This window comes from Agrilus planipennis, unplaced genomic scaffold (assembly GCF_000699045.2).
Source record: "Agrilus planipennis isolate EAB-ADULT unplaced genomic scaffold, Apla_2.0 scaffold368, whole genome shotgun sequence".
Classification (NCBI taxonomy): Eukaryota; Metazoa; Arthropoda; class Insecta; order Coleoptera; family Buprestidae; genus Agrilus; species Agrilus planipennis.
Window position 1 is genome coordinate 77,532 of NW_020439091.1, and position 25,306 is coordinate 102,837.

General features: G+C 34.6%; 1 protein-coding gene across 5 annotated transcripts in view; it reads left to right on the forward strand.

The window, feature by feature from the left end:
• Window positions 1-25,306, forward strand: part of LOC108742767 (kazrin) — a 129,343-nt gene that overhangs the window by 77,487 nt on the left and 26,550 nt on the right. For all 5 annotated transcript variants that reach the window (XM_018478079.1, XM_018478080.1, XM_018478082.1 and 2 more), the window contains 3 exons: window positions 19,391-19,549; window positions 20,057-20,180; window positions 22,318-22,462. In XM_018478079.1, the coding sequence (XP_018333581.1) occupies window positions 19,391-19,549; window positions 20,057-20,180; window positions 22,318-22,462 (428 nt within the window). The remainder of the gene's footprint in view (window positions 1-19,390; window positions 19,550-20,056; window positions 20,181-22,317; window positions 22,463-25,306) is intronic.

Consider the following 25,306-nt stretch of genomic DNA (forward strand, 5'->3'; position numbering starts at 1 on the left):
CTACTATAGATGATGTAATAGAGATAAGCTTTAGAGGATGTAAATAAGACGCAATTAACAATCGTTAAGGGCAAAAAAGAATGTTTAAGAAAATCACAATAATTTACTATCCGAAACCAGTCCTGTACGTGAATTAACAACAAAAGTGTCTACCGAATAGCGTAATGCGATAAAAACCCTGCAGCTACATGGATGAAGAATGTAAACATTGTCGATTATCGAGCATCTAAGATAAACATAAACAAATTAGTACTACAAACATCTAATATTTGCACAGACAGCACAATGTAAATGTACGAAATGTACAATAAATGAGCATCGTCTTGGATAAAATTGTAATTTTATTATGCCAAATTTCGACACCACCATTGTGGTATTGCCAAGGCACCATACATTTACCGAAAATGCTTCTTGAAATCGCGACAGACGTACGACTAACTTCCTACTTATACCAATACCTTTTTATATTTAAAAGTAACTTCTAGAACCCCCTAAAGCTAATATACGTATTTCAAAATTTCAAATTGTAATTAATTCAGTGTAGAAATTGTCGTAAAACCATATCAATAACAAAATAATTATAATCATGTGAATCAAAAAAGTTACATTAAGCTTTTTTGAATAAAAGTAGAGATCCCAGTAGGGTTTCGTTCTCCGAGAAAGTTTTCTAGTTTTGGAACTTGCATTCTTAATTATGACTTCCGAAAAACATCGATCACTTTTTAGAGTTCCGCACGTCCAAATGAAAAACGGAACACTCGCATGTCTATCTGTCCGTTTGTCACGGTGAATATGTTCCTAATCTACTGGATCGATTAAGTTGAAATTTAACACGCATATGAATTTCTGTGACCCAAACACGGGCGCATAACGTAAATAAATTATTTTTCAACAATGGTAGTCTTTTTTGGGAGGTCAATAGAAAATTAAAAAGAAAGTTTTGCAAACTGCACCGTGTGACATATCAAATAAAAGGGCTTGTTGTAAGGGTCTCAAATATATTGTCTTATAAGTTTAAAATAAATTCCCCCCCTTATCTCCGAATCTACTGAACCTAAAATTTTGAGAAAAAAACAGAAAATAGTTCTGTACTTATAGATTACAGCAAAATTAATAAGAAATTTATAGTCTGAACATAACGCGGTAAATCTTTCAATTGTGCGTACAAATTTACATGTGAAGTTTAAATGTATGGGAGAACATGTTTTTTGACGTGACGTCTTATAAATTCGATGGAGCCGGCTGCACGCACGAAAAAACATGACTCATGCGGCATTACCTCGCTCTGAGGCGTTCCATTTAAGGCTTGAAGTGCAAGCGAGAGCGCGGAACGAGCGACAAAGAGGCAGAATCGGCCTCCGCGTTCGGCAGCGTTCGACATCTGTCTCTCTTCTACTTGAGTGAGCGATGCGTCCGCGTGGACAGCTGCTATACAATAATACATTTCCATTTACCTCCTTCTCTATATCCATACAAAATACCTATCAAACAAATAAAATTAAAATTTTCTTTTGAAAATTGAAACCATTCCATCAGTATTTTCTTATGACGTTGTCACGTTCAACTATCGTCAGTAAACCGACTTTACAGACAACCGATTTTTTATTCAACTACATTGTTAAGTTGGTTCTGGGGTAGGGGTTCCAAACCTTTATAGGATTACTCGTGTGTCTGTTTGTTCATTTTTCTTTTAAATAGCGCCATTGTTCAAAAAAAATTCATGGTGCCCAAAAATTTGTCGAATCTGCCAGACGCGAATCGCGACTTCAATCTTATTAGACCTGATCAGTTCGTCGCAGACAACTTCGGCAGAACAGAGACCAACTCTACTGCTGCCTTGACACAGTGTTTTATGAAATCTTACAAACGGCTCCGTAAACGCCATCTTTAGTGCAATGCTGCATTTAGTAGAAGTCAATATGTTCAAAAAGGTCCATTTACATGTATGGATATATGGATAACAACTTGCTGAACTGAATCCATAACGCAGCTCACTATACGTAATAGGCGCGTTATCAAAATCAAACAAATAAGTTATGACGCGGATCGCGATTTCAATTCTGTCGGATCTCATCGCAGAAATTGGCAAGATTAATCATGTATTTGCAATGTACGCTTGATTAATCCATGTCTGTGAGATGGAAAAGAACTATATTAGGTTAGATTAGAGAGAAATAGCAAAAAAAAACACAGGTAATTTCAAGGTCAAATAACTCCCCCTGGTGAGTATTTGCTGCTACTAAAGTATTTAATTTTTTAAGTAAGACCGTACTAATATATTTAATCTTATCTAAATAAAACGACTACGCAGCTTACATACAAATAGTTTGGCAATTTTAAACACCTTAAGAAGGTCTTGTCTAACAAATGAAATACTTCAGTAGCCACACATACCCACCAGATGGCGACATACTGCCTCTATTCTGGTTATAGTATAAACATGCTGTTTAGAAGCTTGGCTAGTAATTTATCGTGACTATGGCGTGCTGATAAGATCTAAGAAGACACGCGACTAAAATGAACTTATTAAATAACTCATTGATTAATAATCATATCTCACATTAAATGATACCAAATCTATCAAATCAATGCTCTGTTTGTAATTTAGGTACATAATTAAATAAATGTAAGCAAGAGAACACCAACGTTCCGATTGTAGTTTTTCAAGTCATTAGGTGTAAATTTGCGTAAGTGAGTTGACTTCGGTGGTTTATTTTTAACATTTCCCAATGAATTTCTATCCCGTTTTTTAGTGTTATCTGTTGACTAATCCCTTTCCTTCAAGTCTATTCTTTGGCGTTGAATTCTTTACATTCAAATAATTTCATCAAGTACACATCAAAGAGAGTATTATTTTTCAATCAATTGGTATCATTTAATGTGAAATGTAATTACAAACCAATAAGTTATTTGACTCCATAAACGCCCATTGATCTATTATTCACCCTCTAAGTGTTTCTGACTTTTTTATTACTTTACTTATCTTTATATATTAAAATGGTTGTTTAAATTGCTTTTAGATAAATTGAACTAAATTACACTTCTAGAAACAAATTTACTTAATCATAATGTAAGTTTGAAACAACAAAAACAGACAAGAATACGAAAAATCTTCAAGGATCTTTCAAAATGTTACTTATATTATTGGTTTAGTAGTGTCTGCCAGCAGCTGCTAAACAAAAAGATCGATTCAAATAAATTTATAATATGTAATATTATTGAAACCTTCTTGACGGTAGTGAATGCAAAATATTCATACACTTTTACGAAATAACCCTCTTTATATGCACTGTGCAATTGCTCGACTCCGCGATGATTACTAAATTTGCATTTGATAATAACGTTAGAAAATATGAAGATGCACAACGAAATTTACATTCCCGTAGTGACGCCAGCAATACAATATCTACCTTTTCTTTTCTTTTTCTTGTTTATTTATATCTCTCTTATTTATTTAAATGTTATTTTCCTATCGAAATACGTAATTCCCATGTAATTACAAACTCCTCTAATAAAATATCTCTCCTATTCTCATACTCAAATATTTTCACTTTTTTACCTCCTGATATTATTCTTTTTCATTATCATCATCATCATAAGGTCGTCAGTCCTAAGATTCACCCTTTCCTATCCTAAGCTTATCTTCGTATTTCCCTAAAACTAAAACAACCCATATCCTTAACTATTTGCGAACAGTAATCTAATCTAGGTCTACCTCTACGTCTTCTAACTCCCGTTTCTGCCTGTAATATGTCTGATTAAACCTTTATGCCTGAGAAGATGTCCTACCAACCTATCTCGCCTATTTCTAATTGACTTCCATAGTCCTCTGTTCTCTTACTCTTTCTAATACCTCTTCATTTCTAACCTTCTCTATCCACGGTATCCTCATCATTCGCATATAATACCACATTTCGAACGCTTCTAACCGTTTGTTTTCCGCCGCGCCCGCTGTCTATGTTTCGCACCCGTACAGCACCGGGCTCCAAACATACTGATCGTTTCAAGAAGTTAGTTATATGCCCCTTCCCTTTATTAGGATGCGCCGTAGCATAATTCCAAATTCAGTCATATTTATCTGCGGAGCTCATTTCTCCACCGATCATCGTGCAAGAACTAGACAAAAGTGTACAGTACCATTTGCAAAATTATTTAAACAGCCTCGTTAAAATTTAAGAATATGCTTTATTTAAAAGCATATTTAGCCAAAAATAATAACAAGTGAATTAACTTAACGCTCCACACACCTATAAACCTTTGTTTTTTTCTATTGTTAATTTATATACATTTTGTTTTAAGAAATTGCTAAACATTTTCGTCTAGTACTGTACAGTTCTAGCCGATCTCCTAAGACCGCCCATCGAGAGCTCTGCTCATTCAAGCTTGTTCCAACTATTTCTGTCTTTCTCACGCCTAGTGTGTATCTTTTCTATCTTCACGCAGATTTCTTCAAGGTCACAATTCTAACAAATTGAAACCTTCCGAATTTCTAAATTAACCGTTTGTGAGCATAGAAGCATCCTGACTTATCTGACTCCTAAATACCTAAAATCGGCCACTTCTTCTAATTTTTCGTCTCCTATCTTTATATTCGCTCTTTCCCTACTTTTCCTTCCCTTGGATACCAGTATTTTTGTTTTACTGTTATTTATTTTCATACAGTACTGTTTTGTCAATACCACTTCCATTTTATTTAGAACTATCTCTAACTCGTCCTTGCTAGCTCTTTATCATTAATAATACAATATACAACCTATATCCAACTATCATTTACTCCTTTTCTTCAAGCACCTGGAAGATCCTCTTCAACAAATACATCCATAAAAAATTCATAAATACGTAACCATTAGAGATCATTACGTTCTTAATCAATAATTTATTCAAACTTCCAGGTGAAGATTATTATAAACACGAATCGATTCAATAGTTACTAAGTATATTTTTCTACTAAACTGAGTAATTATGATCAGTGTAGGAGTGAGGTCAGTCAAAATACTATTAGTTCTATGAAAAGTGATTATTTTACATTTTGAAATATAAAGATTTAATTTTTTGTATGAGACCAATTTACCAAATAAATATTATATAAATTGGATATTCAAGACACCTGCCTTGCTATTTATTGAAGAAAATAATTTCGCATCATTTCCTAAGATTAAAAAAGTCTGTAAATTCAATAACTGAGTCAAGGTTGTTAACAAACGGATTAAACAGTAAAGGTCCAAGATGTGTGCCCTGAGGAACTCCTGATCTAATGTTTATTGATGTACTTTTGAATTCGATCAGTCAAATAGCTCGCCATCCATCAATATAATAGTGAACCACATATACCAATTAATTAATTTTTCAATTTATTTATGAGAATCGACTAATTATCTGTATCAAAGACCTTGACGAAATCAAAATATATAGAATCAACTAGGATGTTATTCAGTAAATTAGTAAATTCGTTGTCATATAATTTGAATACAGTAAAAGATTTAAAACAGTGGATCTCCCATAATCAAAAGAAAACTCATTAGTTTAAAAGATAATTTATATGTAACTAAAGAATCAAAAACTTTTGAAAATAGACTCTATATTGAAATCGGTGCGTGTTTCAGTGCAATAGGTATCCTTATTTCTAATCTTAATTAATTTTGAACTGTTTGAATGTTTGCAAACATGTATGGTTATTGTACTAGGGTCAGTTGAAAAGTCCCCGGTCTGACACATAGATGGCGGCACCAGAACTAAATCCATATGATTTTCAGTTAGTCCTAACCTTCAAAAGACGCGTCTATAAATTTGACGGCTGTCGGATCATTAGTTTGTGAATTATAGCATTTTTAGTGAAGCAACTTTTGTTATTGTGAAAAAAATGGATAAAAAGGAATTTCGCGTGTTGATAAAATATTGCTTTTTGAAGGGAAAAAATACAGTTGAAGCAAAAACTTGGCTTGATAACGAATTTCCGGACACTGCCCCAGGAAAATCAACCATCAAGGATTGGTATGCTAAGTTTAGACGTGGTGAAATGAGCACCGAAGACGGTGAACGCAGTGGACGCCCAAAAGAGGCTGTTACGGACGAAAACATTAAAAAAATCCACAAAATGATTTTGAATGACCGTAAATTGAAATTGAATGAAATAGCAGACACTCTACAGATATCAACGGAACGTATACATCACATCATTCACGAATATTTGGGTATGAGAAAGCTCTGTGCAAAGTGGGTGCCGCGCGAGCTCACTTTTGACCAAAAACAACGACGAGTTGATGATTCAGAGCAGTGTTTGAAGATGATCACGCGTAATAAACCCGAGTTTTTGCGTCGATATGTGACAATGGATGAAACATGGCTCCATCATTTCACTCCGAAGTCCAATCGACAGTCATCGGAGTGGACTGCACACGATGAACCCGCTCCAAAGCGTGCAAAAACGCAACAGTCGGCTGGCAAGGTTATGGCGTCTGTATTTTGGGATGCGCGTGGAATAATTTTCATTGACTACCTTGAAAAAGGAAGGACCATCAACAGCGACTATTACATAGCGTTATTGGACCGTTTGAAGGACGAAATCGCCGAGAAACGACCGCATTTGCAGAAAAAGAAAGTCCTGCTTCACCAAGACAATGCACCGTCTCACAAGTCAGTGAAAACGATGGCAAAAATTCATGAATTGGGCTTCGAATTGCTTCCGCATCCACCGTATTCTCCAGATCTGGCCCCCAGCGACTACTTCCTGTTCTCAGATCTCAAAAGAATGCTCGTTGGGAAAAAATTTTCGTCGAATGAAGAGGTGATCGCCGAAACTGAGGCCTATTTTGAAGCAAAGGACAAATCGTACTACAAAAATGGTATCGAAAAGTTGGAGGATCGCTATAATCAGTGTATCACCCTTGAAGGGAATTATGTTGAATAAAAAAAACGAATTTTGCAAAAAAAATGTGTTTTACTATTTTAGGCCGGGGACTTTTCAATTGACCTGTTACTTAATTTGTAAACGCTCTGTGTATATATTTTCCTTAAGTATTCTAGTAAGTCAATATTTTACGAACAGAACAGCTAAAATAAAAGTACCTCTTGCTTTTATTTATCTGACTATTCTGCTTTTGAACTTTTCTGCGAAATACATAAATATTCAGACATTTACAAGCAGAAATTTTGAAAACAACCGTCGTCTGAAGATCTGTTTCCTAAAATAACAACATCTGTGTAGATACACTTTTCCCTCCCTTCTATTATTACATAAATTTCATGCGCCCTGTCTTGTAAAAGTCAGGCATCGTTTCAGTGCCATTCTTTTTCGCGCAATAAAATCTTAATATAAATAAATTCCTCTACGTTTCCTATTCATAAAGAGTTTTCTCTATCAAATTTGCAATGAATAGTGGTATTGGGGGCACGTAATGGAAAAGCTGAACCACTTCCTCCAACACCTAAACAGACAACACCCCAGCATCAAGTTCACCATGGAGACTGAGAAGAACCAACAGTTAGCATTCTTGGACGTACTAGTGAGGAAGCAAGATAACAAATTGGGTCACACGGTATACAGAAAGCCTACACATATGGACAGGTATCTGCACGCCTTACCCAAGTCAGAAATATGGCATCATCAGGACCCTGACTGAACGAGCTAAAAGGATCTGCGAATCGGAAAATCTCCAAACGCAACTAGAACACTTAAAGACCTCCTTCGAGGCTAATGATTACAAAAAGAGATATATGGAGAGATTAATGAACAGATAAAAGGCACCAGAGATCAATGAATGGCGCACTACCTCTCTAGGGTATCTACCATATATACCAAAGGTCACGAACTGATTTTGCAGAGTCCCTAAGAGACACAACATCAGAACAGTCTCCAAACATGCGAAGAACATCCAGCAGACTATCAAATCAGCTAAGGACAAAACGGATCCTCTTTCAGCTTCAAGAGCTTACAGCATTCCCTATTCCTGCGGAAAGGTCTACATAGGAACCACTAAGAGATCGATGGTAACGAAACTCAAAGAACATAAAGCAAGATGCCTACTAGAACATACTGAAAAGCGAAATCTCTAGATCCGAATTAATTTAGCATCAGTTCAGTTTTCTCTAAATTGATCCCAACCACTAAACGCATGCTAATGAGAAGTAATGCGTTCGTAATCTTGAGATCAGTGATGGCTTGTAGTTCATCCACATGAAAGATCAAGTCAAATTTACACTATGCTTGTTGAGACTGTTATAGGAACTTTTGGTCAACTCTTCTTTGTTCTATGCCTTTAAATGATTAATTCTTTTGTCATTACTAATTTTAACTAAAGAGTACTTAAAGCTGTTCATGTGCAGAACAGGAGAACATACTTTTTCAACCTTTCTTTGGAGTGCTTATTTTAACTCTGTCACTACACAATTTTTTTATTCACAAAGAATATTCAAAAAGAAATAACAGGAATAGCATAGAAACTTATTTTTCACGTCACAGCCGCAAATCCATTTACATAAGGAATCCATAGATTTACCGAAGTTCCGATTGATGTCTTTGCCCTTGTTTATTCTTGTTTGCGTTAAATTTAACTTTAATTTAGACGGTCCATATTTCTTTATTTCAAGTCTTTTCGAAATTCGAAATGGCTTTAATGTTAAAAACTTTAAACCGTGTATGTGTGAAAGAATTGCTACACCCTCAATCGATTATTTTTTATTGAAATCGATTCAGTTTGGAACCAGGCCATCTAAATTATTGCAGCTATGGTGGTTCGCACTCGTACTGCATGCACAGTATATTGCTTTCCTTTTCTAATTGTCAACGGATTTCTCCGTAAGCTATAAGAAGGCCGTGGGCACGCACGGTCCTGAAGTGCTGATGCTGGAAATTGGGAATAAACAAAAATGTTAATTATCACTTTAATTTATGCAAAATTCCCTGCCTTTTATTGGCGAAATTGGAAAAATTCAGTTGTATATTGCATTAAAATTGGAATGGTGGAACATTGACCATATGACGGATTGAATAAATGTTTAACCAAAAACTTAATTTTCTGTAAGTGATTACATTACTGTTTCTACCTTTACCTTATGGAAATTTAAATTCATTGTGAAATTATAGGTAACATATGTTCTTGAACAAACAAAATTGCTCAAACACGACACTTTAGTTGTTCGAAGCACTTTTCGGTAACAAGGTTACCTTCTTCAGGGACTGAAGTGAACTAGTTGTTCTACTAATTATGTTCTACTAACTGTGTTCTTGAACGTATTTATTTAGGAAGGTCCCATTATATATAAGTAATTTATTTAACACAGAAACTGACTCGTTGAAATTAAATATCTGATGGTCGATTATGTACATCACCGTTTTGTGTTCTTGTTTGCTCACTATTTATATATCAACTCTCTTGTATCAATTATATGCTGTTCAGGGTCATGGAATATTCCTGATTTAAAAGCTTTCCCAAAATTCGTTTTATTCGTCATCTTATTTATAACCTGCTACCATAAGATGTCGGGTACATCAAAGGTGCCGTCCGTATCGATCGCCTACGGTATTCGTTCATAACGAAATTATGAATTATGAGACAAAAATTTCTACTACCTTTAATTTTACTTGTACGAAGGAAGCAAATGCATTTGTAAAATGTTGTCAATGTATACAGATTTCTACACAATATTCACGGATTTATTATTGACCTAAGGAACGCGACCTACAGAAACAGCAAGTAACTTAATGAAACGATAGTAAAAGATAAGTAAAAGCTCTTTATTCGCGGGGTATACGTTCCATAAATATGTCGCGAATACAGAAACCGTAAATGTGGAATGGTAATTAGTATGGAATCATAGGGGATACGTTGTAAGGTTCCAAAATAAAACCAATATGTATCAAAATAAAATCAATATATTGATAAATTCGCAATTAAAATTAATCGTTATAATCAGCGTTAGGCAAGAGTTTAAAAAATTTAGTGATTTTTTCTTGTTTTGAATTTTGAAATTAGTCCACTCGGTAACATCTTTTATAGAAGTGGCCTCGGCACGAGCCAATAGTATACAAAAGATACTAATACGTTGAAAAATAACACCGAATCCTTTTCTACTCTGTTAGATTTTTTTATAAAAGCCGCTTCGACACGTACCAACTGTACATACTCAAAAGATGCCGATACATTAAGGGTATTTATTCAGTAGTACACGCGCCGTAGAGTAAAAACATGCTTATCGGTTCTAGATATCATGAGTTTCATGTTTGGAACAGAGGTTTGAAATTTTGTAGTAAGATAGATGAAGCTTTGTTCTGAAGCTTGTCGAAGGTCATTTTTTAATTTTTTAATTTCGATATTTATCTCGCAGCGTTAAATCACAAATGTTTAAAATAGGAACCCATTTTCGGAAAAATTCACACGAGGCACGAACGGTCTATTGCTGCCAATCTCCTTAAATAAATGACACCGAATCCTTTTCTGTTTACCGATTACAATCGCGAAAAATGAAATTTTTAACCGCGAATACAGGAACTGGGTTGCAATTTTTCTACCCGCGAATAATGAAAACGCAAATAAGGAAACCGTGAATGAGGAACTTTCACTGTATATCATGCCACCAACCTCCTTTTTTGAAATATCAGGTTATAACTTTTTAGAATATCCTGATCTTAAATTTTACCATGCAGTTACAATTGGCAGAATTTTAATATCCAGGGCAACTTCATCAAGAATGCCATAAGCTCTACTTGTATTCGATTTAATTTTTCGGAAACTTCACTCGCTCTTTTGGTTAAAAAGAATTACATTTTTGAAGTGAAAGTTCTACGCACGGTAAAGTAAGTTCGTTTCATGCGAGTTGCTATGTAACGAAATCATGCAACGGATGTCCCCCCTCTACTAGGTCACGTAGTCGTAGTGGGGATCGCTTGAGCCGTGAGCGCGCTTCAATGCAACGTTCGTTACAGGCAACTCCGGCATGTACAGTGTAGCCCTAACAAAATGTATGAATGTATTTTTGTATGTGCCTACACTCTACAGTCGAAACGACGCCACTGACGCCAATTCCTTAATCCCTATCCCGATGTATTTGTGTGTTTGAAGAAGTTTCACTTCAGTAGCGTGTTATATAATTACACATTGTATTTTATATTTTTGTGGGTTACTGCTTATTTTTTCTTCAAACTATTAAAATATAAAGTAGGTACATTCCAATGGTCTTAATTTAAATGGCGATTTTCTCTTATACAACGCCACTCTAAAATAACCTACTTTCCTCCTACTTCAGCAATCGCCAACGAATTTGAAGCCCGATTCCACCAATTTCCTTTTTAATGCTCCAATTTTACGTTCTCTTGTTTGAGTTAACGCTCTCGAAAGCGCTTTTTAAAACAACGTTCCATATCGATCTTCCACGTAAATGTTCTTACATTTGTGGGCAGATTGGTTTAAATTAAAACTGAATAGTATCACAGACTATCTAGAAATGTGTCAATGATCATATATTTTATGCACTATGAATGAAATTACAAACAAAAAGCGGTGTTTCTGTTTCTGTTAAAAAACCGATCTGGTCTGTCTACCTAGTTTAATTTCCATTCTTTGCCTTAAAGGATGACGAAAGATTACACTTTATTACAATTTTTTCCAGGAAATTCACTTCTTAGAAAGTTAATCAAAGCAGATTTATATACTCAAGGAAATAGTCAAAGGAAGTCCAAAATTTTAGAGTGTAGCCTCAACAAGTCAAAGAAATTATGTACATGTCAACTGAATCATTTAATATGAAAATTAACTTAACTAGTGTACACCCTTTAACATTTAATTCCAAAAAGAGTTTACTTTTTAAACTGATGCCGAAGTTTAGCCTTTTTGTGTGAGGATTTCTCATGTTCTTTTTTCCAGATGGTGTTGAATGAGAAAATGGTATAATTATTGTAATTATTAATATTCAAAAGCATTCATTTGTAAGGTACGTCATCATCATAAGGACGTCAGTCCTAAGACTAATTGAACACGCACCTCCACTCCTTCCTATCCTGAGCTAATCTTCGCATTTCCCCAAAACTAGAACAACCCACATCCTTAACTATTTGCGAACAGCAGTCTAATCTAGGTCTACCTCTACGTCTTCTAACTCCCGTTTCTGCCTGTAATATGTCTGACTAGACCTTTATGCCTGAGAAGATGTCCTACTAACCTATCTCGCCTATTTCTTATTGACTTCCATAGTCCTCTGTTCTCTTACTCTTTCTTATACCTCTTCATTTCTAACCTTCTCTATCCACGACATCCTCATCATTCGCATATAATACCACATTTCGAACGCTTCTAACCGTTTGTTTTCCGCCGCGCCCGCTGTCCATGTTTCGCAACCGTACAGCGCCGGGCTCCAAACATACTGATCGTTTCAAGAAGTTAGATATATGCCCCTTCCGTTTATTAGGATGCGCCGTAGCATAATTCCAAATTCAGTCATATTTATCTGCGGAGCTCATTTCTCCACCGATCATCGTGCAAGAACTAGACAAAAGTGTACAGTACCATTTGCAAAATTATTTAAACAGCCTCGTTAAAATTTAAGAATATGCTTTATTTAAAAGCATATTTAGCCAAAAATAATAACAAGTGAATTAACTTAACGCTCTACACACCTATAAAANAACTGCCTCGTTAAAATTTAAGAATATGCTTTATTTAAAAGCATATTTAGCCAAAAATAATAACAAGTGAATTAACTTAACGCTCCACACACCTATAAAACTTTGTTTTTTTCTATTGTTAATTTATATACATTTTGTTTTAAGAAATTGCTAAACATTTTCGTCTAGTACTGTACAGTTCTAGCCGATCTCCTAAGACCGCCCATCGAGAGCTCTGCTCATTCAAGCTTGTTCCAACTATTTCTGTCTTTCTCACGCCTAGTGTGTATCTAATCTAGGTCTACCTCTACCCCTCCTAACTCCAGTTTCTGCCTCTAATATGTCTCTAATTAGACCTTCATACCTGAGAAGGTGTCCTATTAACCTATCTCGCCTATTTCTTATTGACTTCTATAGAGTCCTCTGTTCTCCTATTCTTTCTACTACCTCTTCATTTCTAACCTTCTATATCCACGGTATCCTCTTCATTCGCCGGTAACACCACATTTTGAACGCTTCTAACCTTTACTTTTCCACCGAGCTCACTGTCCATGTTTCGCACCCGTACAGCGCCGCGCTCCAAACATACACCTTTAATAATCTTTTTCGAATTTATAAATTAACCGTTTGCGAGCATAGAAGTAACTTCTATCCTCTGCTTTATATCTCTACTACTCCTTCCGTCCTGACTTATTTGACTTCCTAGATACCTAAAATCTGATATTTCGTCTCGTATTTTTATATTTGCTCTTTCCCAATTTTTGCTTCCCTTGCATATCAGTAATGTTTAACATTTATTTATTTTCATAAAAAACTGTTTTGTCAATGCTGCTTCCATTTTATTTAAAGCTATCTCTAACTCTTCCTTGCTAGATGGTAATACTGTTATTATATCATCTGCAAATCTAAGTATACTAATCTTTTGTCTCTGTATATCTATCTCTACGATTGTGCTGTCTTTAATGATGTTGATCGCGTCTTCGATGTATAGATTAAAAAGTAGCGGTGGCAGTGTGCATCCCTGTCTGACTCCCTTCCTAATATTTACTTCTCTACGTTGCATCCCCAGCTCTATAACTGCCTGTTGCTCTTTATACAAACTAAGTATCACTCTTGTATCTTTGTAACTCATCCCTACATTTTTAAGTATATTTAACATCTTGTCCCATTTAACATTGTCAAGAACTTCTTCTAAATCTACAGATCCTATGTACGCACTCTTTCTTTTCTCTATCGTTTTTTTTTCTGTTGTTGCCCGTAAAACTAGAATGGCCTCTCGCGTGCCTCTATTTCTTCTAAACCGAAATTAATCCTCCCCTAATAGTTCTTCCGTCCTTTTTTCCACCCTCCTCTGTGCAATTCTAGTTTAGATTTTTAACGCATGGGAAGTTAAGCTTAATTGATTGTTCTAAATGTCTCGCACCTATCCGCGCCCCTCTTTTTAGGTATGGTCACTACCACGTTCCGTTTATAATCCCCCGTCTTGTAAATGTGAGTAACTGGGTTAAACATACGATCCTTAATCTCTTGTCCTGCATGTTTTAGAATTTCCCCCTGTTTCCCATCTACACCTCATTTTCTATCAAAATGACCCTGCCTCGTTTTTTATATTATTACTACTGTACCCTACATCTCTAAAATTCCTTTTAATTATTGTACGGTACAATTGCATAAAAAAATTAGGGATGCGCCGGATCCTAAAAAAAGTGCCGAATCTGCCGGATACCGGTTCCAAACCGGGTACCCGGCTCACCCCAATAATTAATCAATTACCAATAATTAAAAAAAATGTGGTACCATCATACTTCACATTAGACAACTGTTCTATAGTGATATGTTACCAGTATTGCTCCATGCCTTAAATTTTGATGAGTGGAGATGTTTTTACATTCATTCAACCAAGTGGTGGTTCCCTAGAGGAAAAGTTCTGTGTTGCGTTGAAGCTGGTTGAAGAGACAGACGGTCTTGTTCGTAACTTAAGGAGATGACAGTAGAAATTTAAAACAAGAAAACTTTAAACGGCATTTTAAGAACAAGTGCATCAAGAAAGAGTAAGTTAGCTTTTAAGGCTTTTAAAACGAAATGGAAGAATGTTCGTATCAGAACACTTGAAGTAGCAGCTACTAGCTAGCATGTTGCATTTAACGAAATGGAGTGTTATTAAAAAGAATGACCAAAGTTTTATCGGACAGTTACAGGATAATATTGTGTTTCACATACAGCGGATAAAATCATTGATTACTGAATATCAATAACCGTTTATGAGCCCCTAATTTTTTGACTTGTTACCATATTAGCCCCTAAAGAGCTCCTAATTTCGCCCACTTTGCTGTGCAAGCTTGTCGGCTATGATATTCGTCTTGGATTAACATATTGTGGACATATTTAATAGTGTTACTATAATAGCAGACTTTATATTCGGTTTAAAATACGGTATAGTTAATGGCTTGTGGCATACAGCACAATTTATTGAACAATCCAGTATTAACATATATAAGCTTTATTAAAACCAAAGAAGTCACTTCTATGCTCGCGAACGGTTAATTTAGAAATTGGAAAGGGGTTGTTAAAGGTGTATGTTTGAAGCACTGCGCTGTACGGGTGCGAAACATGGACAGTAAGCGCGGCGGAAAAGAAAAGGTTAGAAGCATTCGAAATGTGCTGTTACAGGCGAATGATGAGGATACCGTTGATAGAGAAGGTTAGAAATGAAGAGGTATTAGAAAGAGTAAGAGAACAGAGGACTCTACGGAAGTCAATAAGAAATAGGCGAGATTGGTTAGTAGGACACCTTAAAGGCAGGAAAGTTTAGTTAGAGACATATTATAGGCAGAAACGGAAGTTAGCAGGGGTAGAGGTAGATCTAGATTAGATTACTGTTCGCAAATAGTTAAGGATATGGGTTGTTCTAGTTTTAGGGAAATGCTCAGGATAGGAAAGAGTGGAGATGCGTGTCCAACCAGTCTTAGGACTAACGACCTTACGATGATGATTAAACCAAACTGGTTATTTTAAAATTCTTCACAATTTACCAACAAATGATCTATTGTGTGTTAAGTTACACTTACACAGCCTTCTTATTCCTAAAGAAATGTCCTTTTTCCTTTTACCATTTCTTCGTTTTCTTCGTACCCATACCAATACTACCTCATCTATTTTACACTTCTTATACCTAAATTAAACCATCCTATCTACATTTTTTTCTCTCCTCTTTTACCGTATGTTCCAAAATCAATCAAAAGCATTCTTCGCAGTTCCATAGTCATATCATCTCTTATATAAACCTCCGCTCCCCTTAGCCTTCTACCATTTATAATTTCCTGCAGCTTATCTTCCCACTTGTCCATTCTTGCCCAAATACCTTCTTTTTAACATTCCTTCACAGACATCTTCAATCCTATCTTCTCTTTTATAACTCTTTCCAACTTACTCTTTTCCTTATTCTCCTACTCCAAAGATTACAAGGTTCTGTTCTTCCCCTCTTTTCTAGTTCCACTTCTAATCTCCTTATTCTTTTCTTCTGCTCCTCTGTAATTGCTTCTCTATCAACAGCTAATCTATTAGCGATTCCTTCACTTTTTCTTTTAATCTTTCCTTTCATGGTTTGAACCATTCCTTACCGCTTTCTTCGTTATATTTGTCCAATTTTTCTTCTACTTCCTTTACCTTTCCATTAGACTCTTTCTCCAGATGTTTCATTTTTTTCTTTATACTTATATTTTCTTTCTGAGTTTCATTTAGTTTCTTTTCTTCAATTTTTCCCATCTTCATTTTTCTTGCACCTCTTTTTTTTGTTCTTTTTTTATCACATTCTTTCCATTTTTTGGCTTTCTTCTTTTAATTTCTCTATCAATTTCATTAACACATCCAATTTGTCCATTTCACTCACAATTTTTTTTATTTTTTCTTTTCCACTTCTTTTCTTCTTCCGGACTGCTCGCTTTCGTTTTTTATTTACCTCCTCGTGTCTTTAGTCTCAACCAACTTTTTATTGGTCCTTTTCCTCCTTCTTTACTTCTACTATTTACTTCCATAAGTAGCACTGTTAAAAAAAACTACTGGTATGCAAGGGAAGAAAAAGTACGGAAAGATCGAATATAAAGATAGAAGACGAGAGATTAGAATAAGTGGCTGATTTTAGGTATCTAGGAAGTCAGATAGGTGAGGATAGAAGGAATAGTACGAATATAAAGCAGAGGATAGCGCAGGGTCGAGTCGAACACGATGTGATCTTGTCCCTATGTCGATAATATAAACGCTATTTTTCAATAATTTTATAGAACCTTCTTGATCTACATTTAATTCAAATCTATTTGTAATTTTATTCATCTTTAGTAGCTAGTTTTCCGAAATAATAATTGTCATGTGTTACATGTTGTAGGAACCTACATTCTATGTTATTTTCATCGTATTATAATTTATTGTTCATATTTTCATATGTTTTTCTCTGACCTAGACTGAGATAATACAAAGTTATACCGGGAACATTTCGGTCCTGTTCCAGCTGATGTATTTTTAAAACTCAGTTTTATAAAAACTTTCCAAAAAAAAAAAGCCAAATAATAAAGTGGTTGGAAGTTCTTACGAAACGTGGGTTTCCGCACTATAAAATACTCATTAAATATACGTTTCAAACTTTCGTATTGAAGAAGTTCATAAAACAAAATGTTTATCCCCGACAAACTGCGTATCCTTAAGCATTAAATTTATTTCTAGACACTGTATTCGCTTGTAAATAATGAAACATTTATTGTGAAGCCTGTACTGTTATATTGAGCATATATATTGCTTTCATTAAAACTTTATAATTTACTTTGCGGAGCTCAAAAGTTTCAGCCTGCTGAGGGTGGAATGAAAAATAAATAAATGAAACAACTTCTATATATCTGCGTACTTTCCATAAATAGCCTCTACTATCCGAACAAACTTTTACACAGAGCGCTAAAAAATTCTTTTTTCGTTTCGAGATAAAATTGATAATGCAAAGCTGTCTGCTTGTCACTAACAGTAACCGCTTATGTTAGCATTAGTAGCTGGCGGAATTAAATACGTAAATATTTTAATAGATACTTTTGTGAGGACAAATTTAATTCCGGCCCTGGTAAAGAAACACAACAATGCAAAACCGCATTCAATCAACTGGTAATTAACAGCGTCAGTGCTGTATTTATTTTGTATTATTTTTGCTCATGTATTGTTTATTATTTTTAAATATTGTAATGTTCGTGGGTTTAATAAAATTAACTTCTTAGACTGATAACAACAAAACTCTATTTATTTACACTAATTATTAAAGAACTCAAAAACTATTAAATTATTAGTAAACTTAGGTGATGAATTATTCTATTTATTTACACTTTTATGTTGATATATCACTATCCACTGCGCTATTTATTTCACTGCTATCACTGTCAATTTATTTCTCGATTCACCTCTGCAACGGTTAATTTATTTCTACTCTTCTCGGCGATCGTCTCTTTCTTTAAATACTCTTTTGTTTACTTTCTGAAACCTTGTGGAAACATCCGGATAGTTTATTTTTCCTTTGAACTGTTTAACTGCTTTCCCAGAACGTAGGTACGACACACATTTACAAATACGGCGCACATGAAGAAAGGCGCCAGCGGCTAGTCGACGAATCGATAAGCCGTCCACGCACACGTATGCCCGATCGCACACAAACACGCTCGTGCTCGCTACAATATGTTATAGTAATTTATAGTAGCCGTTTATTCTTTTAACGTTTAAACCTTGTATTTGGTCAATCGCTGTGAAGTGATTCAACAATTCAACATCAGTCATTAGAGTAGGTCAGTATGTCACTGTGGAACAGTTGTTACAATGATGATGGTAGGGCTATTGGTTACATGCCTTAATAAAATTGAAACTATCGAGATGATACTCATTTACCGATCAATATTAATCTTTTGAATTCTTAATACATGTTGAGATGTAATTTGCATAGTACTGCGTGCTGTCAGTGATGAACAAATGCACTTATATAAATTATTTTTATCGTAATAGGCGTCCAAATATTATGTATAGTAGTAAATTGTTTATGTTTATGTTAAACATTCAATAATCGGCACTGTTTACATTTTCCATCGATACAGTTTAATAGTTTTTTTCGCAACTCACTATCCTAGCTTTTCTCCATTTTTATTACTGTTGAAGAACATTAAATTCTTAGACTGTAATTTGTAGAGAAAATTTAATGTCCTTATTTAATTTGGTTGCATACTTGTCACATGTATTCGGTTTATCGAATAGAAGCCTTTGTAAGGAGTTGTAAGAATGTTGGCGAAAATTTGGGAGCTTAATAAATGTAACAACATCAGCCCATCGTTTTGCTCACAAGAATTTACCTACCGATACCCTCCATTTAATTGTATTTAATTATCTTTAACTTTGCAACTCTACAATTAGCAGAAAATATCATCTTCCTTATACGGAACAACTTCCATTTAATCGGTCATTTATCAAAACTGCCTACGACAGGCTGCAGAGAACTAATAAAGGAAAAGTTTAATGGTGTTTATTAATTGCCTATATATTATGAACTGCGTTGTGGATTTAGTTTGTCAAGTAGATGCCTTTGTAAGGCCTTTTTGAACATTTAAAAAAATTACTGTTACTAGCAAATACCACTAGATGGCGATATATTGCCTGTTGTCTGATATTTTAATATTTCTATTTTGCTTTCTATCTTATAAGAACACGAATATTAAGCTGTACAATCACACTTCTATAATGCCTATGCAACTTAATTAAAAAAAATTCTCTATATTTCTCTAGTACTCGGAAAGTTTTGCAGCGAATCTGGTAGACGCAAGGATGTTAGAACATCTTAGCAAGAAAGAATTAGAAAAATATTTGGGCGTCACAAGGAAGTTTCATCAGGCTTCGATTGTCCACGGCATTCACTTATTGCGAATAATTAAATACGACAGACAGGTAAGACATTTAACAACAATGATAATTACCTGTAGTAGCACCTACTATTACAATCCAATTTTTTATTGACTAAATTTAAAATAAATGACAATTTTAAAATGTTTTTAACAAACGTATGCTTGTTAACAATCATACCGCCCCAATTCATTTTATCTAGAAATATGTAATAGGATTAAAATAAGACACGAAAATGACCTTAAACCCCGAACCCTTATAATTTCACCATGTCTGGGTGTCCATTCTTATATTAAACCTTCGTACTTCTACTGTTTTAGTTTTTTATATGGTTGTGTTTGGTTTTTAAAAATAAATTTCATTTTCGTGTGCTACAGTTTGTGGATTGTCGTTAAAGATCTTTTCAAAAATTAATTAGGTAAACTTTCACCTAAGACTTTCCATTTTGAAACACTGCTAGCCTGAAACCTGAAAAGCCGTGTAGGATGTACCACGGACCAAGCAACTTATTCTTATAACTGTAAAATATTTCTTCATTGTTGTTTGTTTCAGGCCTTGGCGGTTAGAAGACATCAATGTGAAAATGTAGACGCCGATCCTTTAGTTTGGACAAACCAGCGGTTCATACGATGGGCCCGAAACATTGATTTGGGTGAATACGCCGACAATTTAAAAGGTACGAATTAAAACAAAAAATATTGTTGATATACAGCTTATAGGGTTCCGATATTTTCAGTGAAGTTAAAAGCATTTAATAGAATCAACTGCCTTTACAATAATATGCATAATTACGTAAATAAAATTAAAAAACTAAATAAAAATCGCTTTAAGCCAATATATTATATTTTCAATATGATTGATATGTAAATTACATAAGGCGTGTATAATTGTTAAATTTTGTTCTATAACGCTAAAGCACTTTTATCTACAATCAACTTTTTAAAACTTGTTCTGGAAAAACACATTGATGAACCTCTAGGCTAACCTCCTTTTCAACAATAGAAGATTGTAATGATTAAAGATGTGCAAGTGGTTTTTTAAAAGTATTTAAATACAAAATGCATATACTTTTTTAATTTGTTATGTCAAATGTAAAATACAAAATTAATAGATTTCCCTTTTGTATTTTAAATGCTACTTGCAAAATACGAATTTTCAAAATACTTTTTTTGTAGTACCTATTGAATTTTCCACATTTTCATAAGTATAAAATAGTCTTTAAGAAAACCATGCAGGAATTTGTTCATTTTTAAAATACTGGAGTTTTTCTAGACTAATAGTGGTGTTTGCACTATATCACCAGCTGCGAAGATTGAGTATGGTTCATATTTTTCTGTTTGAAGTGATTGAGATATAGTTTTTCTATCTGTATGTTATAGTTTCTTCAGTTCAGCAGCAAATAATTATTCTATATGCTTCCTTAATTGCNGAAATAAATTGATGTGACAATAATTTTATATTAAAATATTTACAATCCTATTTTGTTTTTGATCTTTTACACATTGTAATATGAGAAAGAAATGGAATCAATAGTTTCTTTAGCTTTGTGTTCATCTAATAAGTAAAGTATTTCGAATCGTTTTCTAAGAATTTTGGATTATACACATTTATTAGCGCACCATAATATCTTGTAATTTTCAGTTTTACACAGCTGGCGTATATCACTTCGTTATTGTTTTGCGGGCTGTTTTGTCGTAATTCATAGAATTTCGTGGGTAGTGATTTGGCAGGTGCTCACATCAATTGGAACTTCAAAATTCCATGTACCATGACATTGAACCCGGAAAACAATATCGATCCAATGTTTTAGATTATCCATTTCCAAGGAATTTAGAATTTTTTGGGCTGTCTTCAATTAAATAATTTGAAGGCATTCATGGAATGTATCATTGTCTTCTTCTTCTAATAACTTCAATGGCCAATATGAGCAACTTTCATTCATCATTTTATATAAAAGAACTTTTAACGGCAAAAATGTATTTTGCATTTTACAAATAGAAAATACTAGTGTCCGACCGAAGGTTCGGTTTCGGTCGAGTTTCGGCAAAAAAACGAGTTTCGGTTTGGTTTCGGTTTCGGTGGCAAACCTGCCGAAACTACGACCGAAACCGAAACTGCGTTCGGGAGTTCTCGCGCTCTGGTCGGTCATGTTCGGCGCGTTAAATTCCATCCAAGCGAAGTATACTATACTTACTCAAATAAACATCTCACCTATTTTAAGTATTTTTAAGGCGCAATTAAAGTATTTCCTTAAATGAGGGGTTGTTATGTTGATTTTGATTTGATTATCAATAAGTGAAAATGTCAAAGACTGCAGAGCTATGTGATTTAAGGATAAAAAAATAAAACTGACTGATTATAGTAACGTTTTCTAAATTTTTCTCTCAAAACATGATCCTTATAAGGAAGTTTCGGTTTCGGTTTCGGTTTCGGCCGAAACTGAGACCGTTGCCGAAATGCGGTTTCGGTCGTAAAAACCAGTTTCGGTCGGACACTAGAAAATACGTTTGGAAAAGTATTTTAAATAAAATACAAAATGCTTTTCTCAAAAAAAGTATTTAAATGCAAGATAAAAATAGGTATTTTTTATTTTTTATTTACATTTTAAATGCAACTATTTCAAATAAATCACGTCTCTGGCAATGATCAAAGCACAGTCAAAATGTGATAACACTTAGCTCCGTGCTTTAAAAATTTTTATATTTTTACGTTAAAGAAATCTGCCGTCTTTATAATTCTACATTCATTTCCGCGAAGCATGAGGTTTATCTCCCTAGTTCCGACGTCAGCATGAAGTTAATCCTTTGTTCCAGATAGCGGAGTTCACGGAGGATTAGTCGTTCTGGAACCCTCTTTCAACGGTGACACTATGGCCACCGCATTGGGAATACCCGCGAGCAAAAACATCATACGACGCCATCTGACAGCTGAACTGGAAGCGCTCATATTACCCGCTAGGTATGTTATTTTCTGCCAAATGGAAGAACTACAAGCTGAAGCTACTAGAGTGCTGTCGAAACACAGTAAATAATAAAACAATAACGCCACCATAAATAATAATTATCGGTGATCGTTATTCAACATTAATTGATGTTATTTGTATAAACATACGTATTTACTTACTAATATTAGCCCCTAAAGAGCTCCTAATTTCGCCCACTTTGCTGTGCAAGCTTGTCGGCTATGATATTCGTCTTGGATTAACATATTGTGGACATATTTAATAGTGTTACTATAATAGCAGACTTTATATTCGGTTTAAAATACGGTATAGTTAATGGCTTGTGGCATACAGCACAATTTATTGAACAATCCAGTATTAACATATATAAGCTTTATTAAAACCAAAGAAGTCACTTCTATGCTCGCGAACGGTTAATTTAGAAATTGGAAAGGGGTTGTTAAAGGTGTATGTTTGAAGCACTGCGCTGTACGGGTGCGAAACATGGACAGTAAGCGCGGCGGAAAAGAAAAGGTTAGAAGCATTCGAAATGTGCTGTTACAGGCGAATGATGAGGATACCGTTGATAGAGAAGGTTAGAAATGAAGAGGTATTAGAAAGAGTAAGAGAACAGAGGACTCTACGGAAGTCAATAAGAAATAGGCGAGATTGGTTAGTAGGACACCTTAAAGGCAGGAAAGTTTAGTTAGAGACATATTATAGGCAGAAACGGAAGTTAGCAGGGGTAGAGGTAGATCTAGATTAGATTACTGTTCGCAAATAGTTAAGGATATGGGTTGTTCTAGTTTTAGGGAAATGCTCAGGATAGGAAAGAGTGGAGATGCGTGTCCAACCAGTCTTAGGACTGACAACCTTATGATGATGATGTTTGGTTCCTAACATGTTTATACCTTAAAGTGCTATTGCAGATGGTTCGCTACAGTGATAGGCAGATGAAAATCTATTTTGTTAAAAGAAATTATAACAGATAGTATTCAGCAAATAAAGATGCACTTAAAAAGTAATTCAATAAATTCAGGTAGTACTAATAATTACGAAGTGGTGGTATTGGATTAAAAGTAAGAAATGAACCCGTATTTATGACATTTTCATCTTCCTTTATTGGAATTGAAATCGAGGTCCAGTCGGACATAATTTGGCGATGCCAAATGTAATGCTTCTAGGGCGTTTAACCATGTTCTAAATCAGATACTTCGTTAGGTCCTTCATTATATGCATGGGGGTGCTTACTTAAATAGCTTATTAGAAAGTGAGTCAAAAGCCTAACTGGGGTCCAAGTCAAGTACCTAACTTGGAGCATTATTGAATTCCAAGATGGGAATTTAGTTACATGCCGTAATGAGAATTTAGTCAGAGCTACTGGCAGATTTTAGAAGAGTAGGTATTAATTGTTATCCTGGCTATGCGTTAAATTAAATTTCTGATTTGATGTCAGGCATACAATTGGTATAATCTCATATAGATTGAACCAGCGGTAATCATGTAGATTAAAAGATATTTTTTTATTTTAACCCAAATTCACATTTACACCACCAGCAGCGCAAATTTTAGTAGAGTAAGGTCGGTGAATGTGGAATACCATTTTTTTAAAAATTATAAACAAGTTTATTAAACATACTTCTGTAATTTTTTTATTCACGGTAATATCTGTAGTCAGCTAGCTATTTGTTTTTCCCGTCTAGGCGACGTAGCACATAATCTATACCTTTTAACAGACGAAATAATCAAAGTCAACAAATTCTCAGATTGTTAAAATGGGTAGGTAAAGTGGAATAGTCCTATAAGGTAATGTGGAATAGGATATTACCATGGAATTAACACGCCACCATTTTCAGTAAATAATTTCACCTACAACGAGAAAAATATTTTATTTGGCTAACATTTTACATGATACAAAAAAAGAAGACTAAAAAAAACAGGTAATCATAATATCTACTGGCAGAAATCACAAATATAAACTTCTCTTTCATTTCCTGCACACACTTCATGGCACCAGCCACTACACATTATGCATTGTATCCAAACCTCTCCTCTTGTATCTTCAGAAAATTTACCTGCACAAAAAATACATTCGGCATCTTCATTGGGAGTTAGGGAGGGGAAAATGGAATTGGTTATGTGGAATAGTCCACAATAGCAAACCTATTGATATTCCACAATACCCACTTATAGACACGAAACTATGACCATATAGAAACTTGGATAAAGTTAATTTTATAGGGCTGTAATATCATACCTCACACTCTAAAACACTTATAGTAACTACACGCAGCACCACTATTTTTAAATCGGTCCAAACAAATGCGTAACAGTTAACAGTATCACTACCCTACAAAATGTCAGCCACCTGCGAAATCATTTCTGATTAAACACAACGTCACCTATAACAAACATAGGATTACATAACACATTACTTCGAAATACATTAAGAGTAGTACCTAATACAGCAACTAGAATGTAGATGACACTTCTAGTTTTAGTGCAAAAATGGTATTCCACATTACCTGACCTATTCCACATTCACCGACTTTACTCTACATTGAGGGGCATTCTTTCCCTTTTACTATTCCTTTTATAAATTTGTAAGAGAGAAACATTAATTTGCCGTTACTTTGATGTCAATTGGAAAGGTTTAAAATTCATTTGAAACTTCTTCCGTTTTCAACCATTATTTTTACGTGCTTTTGTTGTAAAACGTTAAATTAAATATGTAATTGTGCGTCGGTCTTTTAGCCGTTTGATGTCGACAAAAATTTAAATTACAAAAATGCTTTGTGCAATCCCATATAAATTCCTAAGATGAAACATTGAAACGAACGTAGCTATCCTGTTCTTTAATT